Raw genomic sequence first — 13,036 nt, forward strand, 5'->3', positions numbered from 1 at the left:
CATTAAGGACTCATACGGGCGATATCTCAAGTCCCCGGTGTTTAAGGAAACTCAGAAGAAGGCCATTGCTCCCGAAGCACACAGATTCAGGTTAGATATGCCTTTATAAAGTATATATAAAGACTGTGTTATTGTGTATAAGTGAGTTCAAGATTTTCAACCTACTTTAAAGGTTACTGTGTTGTTTTGGAAGTCTGCTTTAATAAGAGTTACATCCATCGTCTTTAAGTTTACATCTAAAAACAGTTGAGGTTTCTTATAATATACAGTACATTGCAGTTTCACCTTTTTTGCTTGAAATGGTTTGTTCAATCTGATCACTCCAAACTGTCTGGTTGGTCAGATGATTTTCACAGTCTAAAATGACAGATTTTGTTAAAATCATTTGAAACAGGAGATTTGAAACAGGAGCAGGCGGTGAATAGGGTGAAAGGGTGAATAATAAAGGAGGTGAATAGGTCGAGGCAGGTGGCAAACATTCTTTCATTCATTTTCCTTCGGCTTAGTCCATTTATCCATCAGGGATTGGCATAGGGGAATGAACTGCCAAATTATCCAGCACATGCACTGAAAACCTTAATAAGTTGACTGAACTAAATTAATTCAGTAAACTCATAAACTTGCCTCAATTTAATTGAGTAATGGAGTCTCCCAAAACTTGCATATTTAAGTTTATTTAACTTGCCAGTTTTGTGGACTATACTTAAATTGTTCAGTTCACAAAGCTTAGTTTCATAAACTTCATAAAGTTACTGTTTGAGCATTTCAGGTCAGTTTTAAGCATTTAGATATGAGAAAGATTTACTTTATGAGTGTGTGTTTGTGTGTGTGTGTGTTTGTGTGTGTGTGTGTGTGTGTGTGTGTGTGTGTGTGTGTGTGTGTGTGTGTGTGTGTGTGTGTGCGTATATATATATATATATATATATATATATATATTGGATTTTAAATTTGATTGTTTAATTGGTGTGTCTAAATATTGCTAGATTCCCAAGATCATAAATGTATTTTATTTATATACAGTGCATCCGGAAAAGTGTTCATAGCACTTTTTCCACTTTCTTTTATGTTACAGCCTTATTCTAAAATGAATTAAATTAATTTATTTCCTTCACATTCTACACACAATACCCCATGATGTCAATGTGAAAAAATATTTATTTGAAAATGTTGCAAATTTATTAAAAATAGAAAACCTGAAAAAACACATGTACATAAGTATTTACAGCGTTTGCCGTGAAGCTCTGAATTGAGCTCAGGTACATTTTGTTTCCACTGACCATTCTTGAGATGTTTCAGCAGCTTAATTGGAGTTCACCTGTGGTAAATTCAGTTGATTGGACATGATTTGAAAAGGCATACACCTGTCTATATAAGGTCCCAGGGTTGACAGTGCATGTCAAAGCACAAACCAAGCATGAAGACAAAGGAATTGTCTGTAGACCTTAGAGACAGGATTGTCTTGAGGCACAAGGCTGGGGAAGGTTACAGAAAAACTTCTGCTGTTCTGAAAGTTCCAATGAGCACAGTGACCTCCATCATCTGTAAGTAGAAGATGTTTGGAACCACCAGGACTCTTCCTAGAGCTGGCCGGCCATCTAAGCTGAGTGATCGGGGGAGAAGGGCGTTAGTCAGGGAGGTGATCAATAACCCGATAGTCACTCTGTCTGAGCTCCAGCGTTCTTCTGTGGAGAGAGGAGAACCTTACAGAAGGACAACCATCTGTGCAGCAATCCACCAATCAGGCCTGTACGGTAGAGTGGCCCGACAGAAGCCACTCCCTGCCTGGAATTTGCCAAAAGGCATCTGAAGGACTCTCAGACCATAAACTAAATTCTCTGGTCTGATGAGACTACAATTAAACTCTTTGGAGTGAATGCTAGGCATTAAGTTAGGAGAAAACTAGGCACCGCTCATCACCAGGCTAATACCATCCTACAGTGAAGCATGGTGGTGGCAGCATCATGCTGTGGGGATGTTTTTCAGTAGCAGGAACTTGAAGACTAGTCAAGATAGAGGGAAAGATGAATGCAGCAATGTACAGAGACATTCTAAATGAAAACCTTCTTCAGAGTGCTCTTGACCTCACACTGGGGCGACGGATCATCTTCCAGCCCAAAGCAAACCGCTAAGATATCTATGGAGTGGGTTCACAACAACTCGGTGAATGTCTTTGAGTGACTCAGCCAGAGCCCAGACCTAAACTCTATTGAACATCTCTGGAAAGATCTGAAAATGGATGTACACTGTTCCTTCCCATCCTGATATAGCTTGAGAGATACTGCAAAGAGGAATGGGCAAACATTCCCAAAGACAGGTGTGCCAAACTTGTGGCATTATATTCAAAAAGACTTGAGGCTGTAACTGCTGCCAAAGTTGCATCGGCAAAGTATTAAGCAAAGGCTGTGAATACTTATGTACATGTGGTTTTTCAGGTTTTTTATTGTTAATAAATTTGCAACAATTTCAAAAAATCTTTTTTCACATTGTCATTATGGGGTATTGTGTGTAGAATTTTGAGGAAATGAATTTAATCTATTCTGGAATAACATAAAAAACGTGGAAAAAGTGAAGCGCTTTGAATACTTTCCGGAAGCTCTGTATTTGCTTTACTGTATTTATGATGCGATTGGTTTAACATAAGTTATGCAGATGTTCACTCTTAGAAAATCATCCCAATGTATCTAAAGTTATGAATTCTTTTAAAATTAGAGATACTCATTTAATCTGGCACAAACAGAGTTATTTGTAATCTTTCAGAAAGCAGCAGCAGGAATGATTGATTGATTGTGGAACTTTTTAACGTTACATCGGTGATGTAGAAATAAAGACCTGAATTGTTTTGTTGGTGTGTAATAACGAAACATTTTAAAACCTAAATTAATTAAAATGAATGCCAAAATTGCTAAATTAATCCAGACATTGATGTAGTTCATTCAGAACATCATTGAAACTGTAATAATATTTAATTAATAATAAAATATATATATATATATGTTTAACTTGCAGAAAAGAGCAAAAGCTAGTAAGATAATAAAAGTCAATGACAAAATCACAAAATGAATGTAGTTAATTCAGATTATTAATTAAAGTATACTAATATGTATATAATAATAAAATATCTACACGTGTAACTTGCAGAAAAAAAGCAAAACCAATTAAAATAATAAAAGTGAATGGCAAACTTACTAAATGAATCCTTAAATTGATGAAGTTCATTTACAATATTAATTAAACTACTATACTAAACTACTATTTAAATAATAATAAAATATCCACATGTATAACTTGCAGAAAAACTAGACAATAAACAAGCTGCTGTTTTTTTGCAGGTTTTTATCTCAGACTTTGAAGTGTTTTGTGTATGAAGGTGTCAAATCTGCCAAACTAAGTGATATAAAAGTAACACTTTGCTGAATAATTTCCACTTAGTCACACTATTAAAAATAAAGAATATTTATTCAGAAAATCCTTTAACATCTCTAGAGTCTTTTCATCCCACAAGTTTTTTTTTTTTACAGAGAAAATAGTTCCATAAATTTTGAAATTGTGTGTGTGTGTGTGTGCGTGTGTGTGTTGTGGGCGTGTGTGTGTGTGTGTGTGTGCGTGTGTGTGTGTGTGTGTGTGTGTGTGTGTGTGTGTGTCAACAGCTATGTGCAGGGATGTAGTAAGTGGGGCGGAATTTTGTGCATAGGACCCAAAATTGCTGGCTACGCCCCTGGCTATGTGTAATCAGAAGCTGAACTGAAACTGGTGTGTGACTGCAGGACATGATGGGTTATGTAGTTCAGGTTAATGACAGGGAGCGTTCTCCAGCAATCCCCAATGGCATCACCACTGAAATGTAGTGTCATTGCTTTACAACGTTCTGATACACGTTTTCACAACACAAACGTTTTGATACATATGAAGTTTAACATTTTGAAAATATTACCAAATGGTCTTATTTTAAATACTTTTTATGTTTGCTTTGAGATTTATTTGGATTGTTAGGATTTCGAGTCAAGTAATTCAATTACTTATTGAGTAATTAATTTCCTTTTCAGACAAAGTAGTTAGCAAAGTAATTTAAATACAATATTTATGATATAATTACTTTTTTAAAATAACTTACCCAACATGGCCCACTGGCCTGTTACAAACCTAGATTGGTGAATGAAGGAAAACTTCAGAGTCGGTTCTTTCTTTTGGGTTCACTTTGATCTTTGAAACTTTGCATATCTTTTACTTTTACATTCTATATTATGCATTACTTGACAGGTAATATCTAAAAAAGCATAATAGGTGCCTTTTTTAAACATGTTTTCACTCTCTATTGTGCCCTAGTGAGGCGCAGTTGGAGCAAAATGCCAAAAGAAGGCGACCCAGTCTGAGTCCCATCATCCTCAGGCAGCAGGAGGAAGAACAGAAGGCCAAACTTGCAGCAAGTGGCCCAGTGGACATCACACAGGTCATGAGCAAACTGGAAAAGAAAAAGAAAACCTGAAAGCTAGCACACAAAGGATAGATACTGATACACAATATAGAAAACCAAAGCTATTTTGCAAGAGAGTATATTTTTATAGGGAGCAATAGAGATTTAAATTTTTTTTGCTATGTGCAGTATTACATAAACATTCTTAGCCTTTGAAAGCTTGCTTAATACGTTTTTTTCATGTCATTAATTCATTCATTGAACATCAATTCCATCAGTTCATTCATCGAACTTCCTTGTTATAAGGCCCCTGTGCGTAAAGGTTTTTGCACACTGAAGTCTGACATTTACGTATGCATTTTTTTGTATTCGTATCCTAAAATTCTTCACGCACAGAAAATTTTCACTTTGTTATACTGTAAAATGCTGTGATTGACAGCATCCTGGATTTTGTCTTTTGCTTGTTTGGTGAAAATCAAATTCAATAAAAAAAAAAAATCTGTGGTGGATGAAAGTTTCGGAGGCGGTGTGTAAATGTGATTGACACATCATTATGTTGTATTTATTTTATAATGTGCTAAAATTTTGATTAAATTTTCAGACTCAGTGTGAAATGAACTTTACTGTTTTCCAGATTTGTTAACTCTTAGGGTACATTTACATGACAGCGACATACTAAAAATGCAAAAGTTTGTCCTTTTAATTTTTTAAACTTTAAGATCCATGAAAACGACTGAAAATATGTGTTATGCATGCCAGGCCAGTAGACTGACCAATTTGGATCAACCGTTAAAGGGACAGTTCACCCCAAACTGAAAATTTTGTCATTTACTCACCCTTCACTTAATCCAAACCCTTTTAAGTTTCTACTATTAAAGTCAAAAGAAGATATTTTTAAAGAAAACTGGAAATCAGTAGCCATTGACTTCCATAAAATGATCCTTTTCCTATTATGCATGTCAATGGTTACCAATTTTTCAGCTTTTTTTAAAATATCTTCTTTTGTGTTCAAGAGAATAAACGTTTGGTACAACTTGAGGGTGAGAAAACAGTAAGTAAAAAAAGAGAAAAAAAAGTTAATTTGTTTCGTTTCAAACTGTTCCTTTAAGAAAGCAAGTACAGTCCAGTTGTCAAGTACTTCTGCGTACCCATAGACTAAATAAATAATGTGAGATGTGTAAATGTTCAAAAATTGTGTTTTTGTTTACATGGATATAATCATAGTAAATTTAGAAACTATTCAATTTGAATTATGTTATCAAATTACCATTTTTTTCTGGCCCTAGAATTACACAACTTCAGAATTTTGGTGTAAACGTACCCTTATTCACTATCATTTTGAACTTAATGTCATATTTGTGTTTTGTCACATTTGATGTATGTTCTTGTTCATTTTGTAAACTCAAACATTATCAGACGTTGTCCTCATTACAACAGTTTGTTTCATTTCTGTGTTCCATGTTTGTAGCTGTTTCATTGTAAATCATGAATTTAGTGAAATACACATTAAAATATTTGTCATCTGTGGTCATATCATGTGGCTTTTGTCATCTGTGAATGTTTTTTGAGTGTAATGCACTAATGCACTATGTACAGTGCAAGCAGAAAGTATTCATAGCGCTTCACTTTTTCCACTTTTTTTATACTACAGCCTTATTCCAAAATGGATTAAATTCATTTATTTCCTCAAAATTCTACACACAATAGCCCATAATGACGATGAGAAAAAACATTTTTTGAAATTGTTGCAAATTTATTAAAAATAAAAAACCTGAAAAACCACATGTACATAAGTATTCACAGCCTTTGCTTAATACTTTGCTGATGCAACTTTTGCAGCAATTACAGCCTCGAGTATTTTGAATATAATGCCACAAGCTTGGCACACCTGTCTTTGGGAATTTTTTGCCCATTCCACTTTGCAATAGCTCTCAAGCTCTATCAGGATGGGAAGCAATGGTGTACATCCATTTTCAGATCTCTCCAGAGATGTTCAGTATGTTATGATTCAGATCTGGGCTCTGGCTGGGCCATTCAAGGACATTCACCGAGTTGTTGTGAAGCTACTCCATTGATATCTTGGCGGTTTACTTTGGGCTGGAAGATGAACTGTCGCCCAAGTGTGAGGGAAAGATCATGTAACTAACATATAAGTTATTTATTAAGAATAGCATATTTTATATATGGATCTATGGCTGTGTTAAAAAAGTACAGTATACAGTGCATCCGGAAAGTATTCGTAGTGCTTCACTTTTTCCACATTTGTTTATGTTACAGCCTTATACCAAAATGAATTAAATTAATTTATTTCCTCAAAATTCTACACACAATACCCCATAATGAAAATGTGAATTTTTTTGAAATTGTTGCAAATTTATTAAAAATAAAAAACCTGAAACCTGGTTTTCATTCAGGATGTCTTTGTACATTGCTGCATTCATCTTTCCCTCTATCCTGACTAGTCTTCCAGTTCCTGCAGCTGAAAAACATCCTAACAGCATGATTCTGCCACCACTATGCTTTAATGTAAGGATGGTATTAGCCTGGTGATGAGCGGTGCCTGGTTTTCTCCAAACGTAACGCCTGGCATTCATTCCAAAGAGTTCAATTTTAGTCTCATCAGACCAGAGAATTTAGTTTTTTATGGTCTGAGTCCTTCAGATGCAAATTCCAGGTGGGGAGTGGCTTCTGTCTGGCCACTCTACCATACAGGCCTGATTGGTGGATTGCTGCACAGATGGTTGTCCTTCTGTAAGGTTCTCTTCTCTCCACAGAAGAACACTGGAGGTCAGACAGAGTGACCATGGAGTCATTGATCTACTGCCAGACTAAGGTCCTTCTCCCCCGATTACTCAGCTTAGATGGCCGGCCAGCTCTAGGAAGAGTCCTGGTGGTTCCAAACATCTTCTACTTACACTGTGCTCATTGGAACTTTCAGAACAGCAGAAATTTTTCTGTAACCTTCCCCAGCCTTGTGCCTCAAGACAATCCTGTCTCTGAGGTCTACACACAATTACTTTGTCTTCATGCTTGGTTTAGGCTTTGACATGCACTGTCAACCCTGGGACCTTCTATAGACAGGTGTATGGCTTTTCAAACCATGTCCAATCAACTGAATTTACCACAGGTAAAGTCCAAATAAGCTGCTGAAACATCTCAATAATAATCAGCTGAAACAGAATCTCACTGAGCTTAATTCAGAGCTTCAAGGCAAGGGCTGTGAATACTTATGTACATATGTTTTTTTCAGGTTTTTTATTTTTTATAAATTTGCAACAATTAAAATAAAAATTCACATTGACATTATGGGGTATTGTGGAATAAGGCTATAACATAAAAAATGTGGAAGAGGGCTGAATACTTTCCAGATGCACTGTATCTCATCACTTTACCACTTGTCTAAAATAAATTTGACCTCATGCCGTACAGTAAGTGAGAGGAAATGAGTGTGTGTGTGAGTGATTTTTCAAACCTTTTGAGCTGAAATGAAGATGAATATAACAGGGCGTTTTTGTTTTTTGTTGTTCTTTTTTCTTTTTCTTTTCTTTTTTTTTTTGGTTTTTGTTTCTTTCGGAGAGCCTTGACTGCCAAACAAAAGATGTAAGGCGACAGTATCAGTGCAGCATGAGTGTAATTTTATGCTTTTATAAAACACTAGTAAAATAGTTTTGGTAAGCAGAGAAGTCATCTCAATAATTTTGTATTGTGCTTCAATAATTCAATTAATAAGAGTCAGAAATATATTTCAATAAATATGTAATTTAACTATTTTTAAGATGAATAACAAGATTTGCAAAGCAAATCTATCATCGCTCAATTCAAATAGGTAAACATTCCAAAACGGCACAAAAATGGCAAGACACTGCAAAACTGTCCTGAAAACATTGTTCCTGAAACAGTACCTTTTATTCTGCTCGCTAGATGTCATACTTGCGTTGCTCTAAACGGATGTCTTTTTGCAAGGGGTAGCTGTTTCACAAATTCTAGATCATCTGTCTTTATAGATCACCTCAGAACAGGGAGCTCTTTCGAGCAGCGTTATTTACAGTAGGTGTTGCGATTTACAAAAATAACCAAAGTAGGCCCTAACTGAATAAAAGTGTATTTCGAATATAGGCTATAAACAACGATGTCAACGTAAAATAGAGTTAAACCACATTTTAATTAACCGGATGCTTCAAATGCAACGCTGACGTTGAGTGATTACAATTAACTGTTAAAGCCTACATTATTTAACGATTAGGCAAAATTATTTATTCATGAGATTATTTAAAAATGCTTTGTACTGGGTCGTATAACTCATTATGTCATGTGATTACGTAAGATTTAATAATGTACTAGTTGTTATTATTCAGTAATGTTTCAAAACAGTCATAATTGGATTACTTTTTTATTGAATACCTAATCATAAACTATTCACAATTCATTGGTTCTCGAAAGTTTCTTTTTTCCTATTCATATATATATATATTTTTTTTTTGCTCTTTTAAATTTTCATTCCCAATAATCTACTGTGTGTTAGATATTTTAGTGTAGGCTAAATTAACAATCCATGCTTCCGAAAGAAACTCGGTTATAGCCTACATGGGACATTCTACCAGAAACATACATCTGTCCCTGAAATAAAAACATAAACACAGTGAATAAAAAGTATTTGATCCCGAACATTTCTAAAATGGACTAAAGGTTGATTTATGTGAGTTGTTCTGTAAAGTAATATGTCATTCATTTGGTTCTCACATATTTGTTCTTTATTAAAAAGGTCAGGCCCTGTCACATTTTTATAAGTGAAAATGTACGTTTCTGGTAGAATGTCCCACATATGAGACAAAAAAAACTAAATAAATAAACACAATTAACTCAGTATAGAAACCCATAATGCATTTCATGATGTTTTTGAAAACCAAAAAATCAAGCCATGTTATAAACATGCTAGTTCAGAGGTAATCTACATGTAATCCAAAAGTAATCTGGATACATTATAGTAATCTAATAGATTATGTAACTACAATTTTGTAATTTATGTAATTTGTAATTAGCTACAGACTACAATTTGTAAACTATCTATCTATCTATCTATCTATCTATCTATCTATCTATCTATCTATCTATCTATCTATCTATCTATCTATCTATCTATCTATCTATCTATCTATCTATCTATCTATCTATCTATCTATCCTATCTATCTATCTATCTATCCATCCATCCATCCATCCATCCATCCATCCATCCATCCATCCATCCATCCATCCATCCATCCAATCATCCATATATTGCATCTAATGAGTTTTTCATTCTAATATAGACTTTGCATGAACTGTGCCCTACAGCTCTGCCGGTTCACAGCACCTGTGCCTCATCTGGCCGTATATACAGGCTTTTGTGAAGCGCAGTCCACTACCTCCCCAGGCCTCATGACGCTGCCCAACAGTGCTGCCTGCCCCTCGCCCATCAGCGTGGCCATCGACAGCACTCCAGCCTCAGAGCGGAGGTTTGATGGTAACGGAGGGCCTTCCTCCTCACATTTCCCTTCCATTGCAGAGGCATCCGTGTCTGAAGAAGAGACCCAGCCGCCTGCACCCAAGTCCCGCATGGCTCTGTCTCTGAGCAGACTCCTCCGCAGAGGATGCAATGCTCCTTCTGTCTTTGCCAGTCTATCCCCGAAATGTGGTGTAGCTTCAGGAGGAGGCAAAGTACAGCCCCTCGGAGTGGAGCCACTTACACAACCACAGCCCAGGAGAATTGCAAAGTTAGTGTGCTTTTTTCAATTTATGATTTAAGATATTTTCCATAAAATGCAAACATTCAAGAGCCACAAAACTGCATGACACATAATAGATGAATTACAGGTTAAGAACAGTATCGTATTTTAACCCAGCTTATCTTTACTTTGCTTTTAACACTGGCTAAATCAACATTTCACATGCACTTGTAAGTGGAAAGCAGTGTTTTTTACTCTGGGTTAAGAATCTTTTGTGGTGTTTTTTGCAGTGCTGAATGGAGACAATCTTATGTTAAAAATGGTTTGTTCCCTTTAAATTTAATGGTTAAACCTGGGCCTTTCTAAACCTTGGCTAAATGTAGTCATGGGTTGTCTTGATTCATGTTTCACACTGCTCATACTTTACCCAAGGTAAGCAGTTAATCATGGGTATTCATATAGTGACATTTCACACTGTCCATTCCTAAACCATGGGTAAATGTTCTTATTTGCATGCTTGAAGTGTTAGTACTAAGCTTTTACACTGCCAATTACATAATCTAATTCCTTTTCATAGGAGAGCTGGTGATTTTTGGCAAACAAACAAAAGTGACCATTGGGACAAGATGTTGGTGTCATGCAACATGACTCCACAATGCATTTAATGTATAGGATTGAAGACTGTGCTAATGGAGCTCATTGATTGGTTGACTGCAGCAAGTGTTGTCCCACCAAGCAATTTTACGTTTAAAAGACATCTAATAGACATCCAAACATAGATGTCTAGGCTAAAACAAGGCTAAAATCATCATGACTTCCTTTCCTTCACAAACTCTTTATTTACTACAAGTTATAACAACTAAACTACCAGTATACTCATAAGCTCACTTGCACACTTAGAATTTGCTGCAGCTTTAGTTCCACATACATTCTGTCCAGTTCACTGCTGTAATCTGCACTGCATTATGGGCATTGTACCTCTTTTACATTTACTTACAGCAATACGAGTTAAAAACATAAATGTGGACGACTTTGTTACACTAATAGTACAATTAAAAGTATACATTTATATGCTAAAAAGTGGACCAATTTAGTCCCAAGCTGTATTCAATTAATACTACAATTGGTATTACACGTACTAGTACATACAGTAGACATTAGTATACTTATCAATGAAGTACTTAAATTTAAACTTCAACATTACTTAAGTATACTTTATAAAATGAACTGAAAATTTACATATTTTTTCCTAAGGGAAGTAGTATGTTAAAATTCACAGTATTTGAAAACAGGAGATGAGAAGTACCCAGATGACCTTCCACTACCTCTGAGAAGTGTACATTCAGTGAAGACTTTAAAATCCCATGAGGCCACAGGAGGGGATTTATGAATTGAAGTGAAGAAATGTGACTGACACTGTTAGCTCTTTGGACAATGACCTACCCATATGGGTTACGCAAAACTTTATTCTGAATATCCATATTTATACTATATAGATCATACTCTCACATCATAAAGTAAGTTCAAGTTCAAATGCACTACCTATAGTCAGACAATATGCTATTGTGGGAACACTGAGGGTTTCAGATTGTATAGTGTAAAACGTCAGTGTAATAATAATCTTTTTATCCAATTAAAGGGATTGTTTAACCAAAAATGACAAATTCCTCACAATTTATTCACTCTTAAATAGTATTACACTTTTATAAATGTCTTTTTTGAGCACAAAACAATATATTATAAGTAAAGTTGAAAAAAAGTCAAACTGGTTTAGAACAAGTGGAGTACGAGTAAATGATGGATGTTTGAGTTTCTTTCTTTTGTTGAACATAAAATAAGATATTCGGTAGAATGTTGTAAATCTGTTACCATTGTCTTTCATATTATTTGATTTCCTGCTATGGAAGTCAGTGGTTACTGGTTATTTTAAAATATTTTACAAATATTTTTTGTGTGTGTTCAGATTAAAGAAACTCATAAAGGTTTCATCAATTTTCATTTTTGGATGAACGATGCTTTAAAATGATAAACAGATACTTTTATTAGTGTTTGTACTTCACAATTTGACAATACTTGAACACTAACCAAACTTCTTTCACAGCTTTTTTCAAATCAAAGTTGACATCCCACCTGAATGCCGCATCTACCCCATCGATTCAGAAGACGAGGAGGACGACAGTCCTGATACAGCAAGAGGAGGCGTGAAAGAAATCATTTGCCCATGGGAAACTGTCACTAAACAAGATGGAGCAGGATAACAAAATCAAATGGAAGAGGAAGGAAATACACCGAACCAACACTTGTGTCATAAATATTGTGTCTTACAATCCCGAGAAGGCTGTGGTTAGTGATGTATGAAGTAACCTGGTCTCTAAATTGACATGTTTGTTATTTTTGATAGCTTTTAGGTAGTGCCTAATGTTATTGTAGCCACTGAGACGATTTTGTTATAAAGTAAAAAGAAAAATGTAAATATATATATATATATATACGTATTCTGATGTCACCATTCTTTTATGACTGAAGGGGCCTTATTTTAAGAGAATTTCTTTTGTTTATCTGTCATCAATTTGTTTAGTGGTGTGAACAACAGATTTTGTACTTGGCTTGTTTACTGTTTTATATAGCTGCGAATCATGCATCAATGTGAATTGCTTTGAGAAATGTTATTGTCATAGAAGTAAATTTGGTAAGGCAGTACAACAGAATGTGAATACACGTTTGCTGTCTGAATGTATAACCTTTAAAATGTTTACAGTTCATCTCAGAATGTGAATTTGTTCATGACTTATGTTTAAATTGTGTAAGTGCCTCAATAAATGATTTCAAATTTGGCTATTTTGATGCACAATTGGTACATGGATATTGTATATATTGTGTATATTATTTATTTTCCCATTTCCCCCTAAATATACAAAATA

At 35.1% G+C, this 13,036-nt stretch overlaps 1 protein-coding gene across 1 annotated transcript in view; it reads left to right on the plus strand.

Moving 5' to 3' along the window:
* The window catches only part of rgs9b (regulator of G protein signaling 9b), a 41,737-nt gene extending 28,818 nt beyond the window's left edge, over positions 1 to 12,919 (plus strand). Inside the window, exons 16-19 of the mRNA XM_056470201.1 lie at positions 8 to 90; positions 4,324 to 4,447; positions 9,745 to 10,163; positions 12,217 to 12,919. Of these exons, the coding sequence (XP_056326176.1) occupies positions 8 to 90; positions 4,324 to 4,447; positions 9,745 to 10,163; positions 12,217 to 12,373 (783 nt within the window). The 3' untranslated portion in view covers positions 12,374 to 12,919. The remainder of the gene's footprint in view (positions 1 to 7; positions 91 to 4,323; positions 4,448 to 9,744; positions 10,164 to 12,216) is intronic.
* Positions 12,920 to 13,036: the final 117 nt, after the last annotated feature.

The sequence above is a fragment of the Danio aesculapii genome, chromosome 12, assembly GCF_903798145.1.
Source record: "Danio aesculapii chromosome 12, fDanAes4.1, whole genome shotgun sequence".
Lineage (NCBI taxonomy): Eukaryota > Metazoa > Chordata > Actinopteri > Cypriniformes > Danionidae > Danio > Danio aesculapii.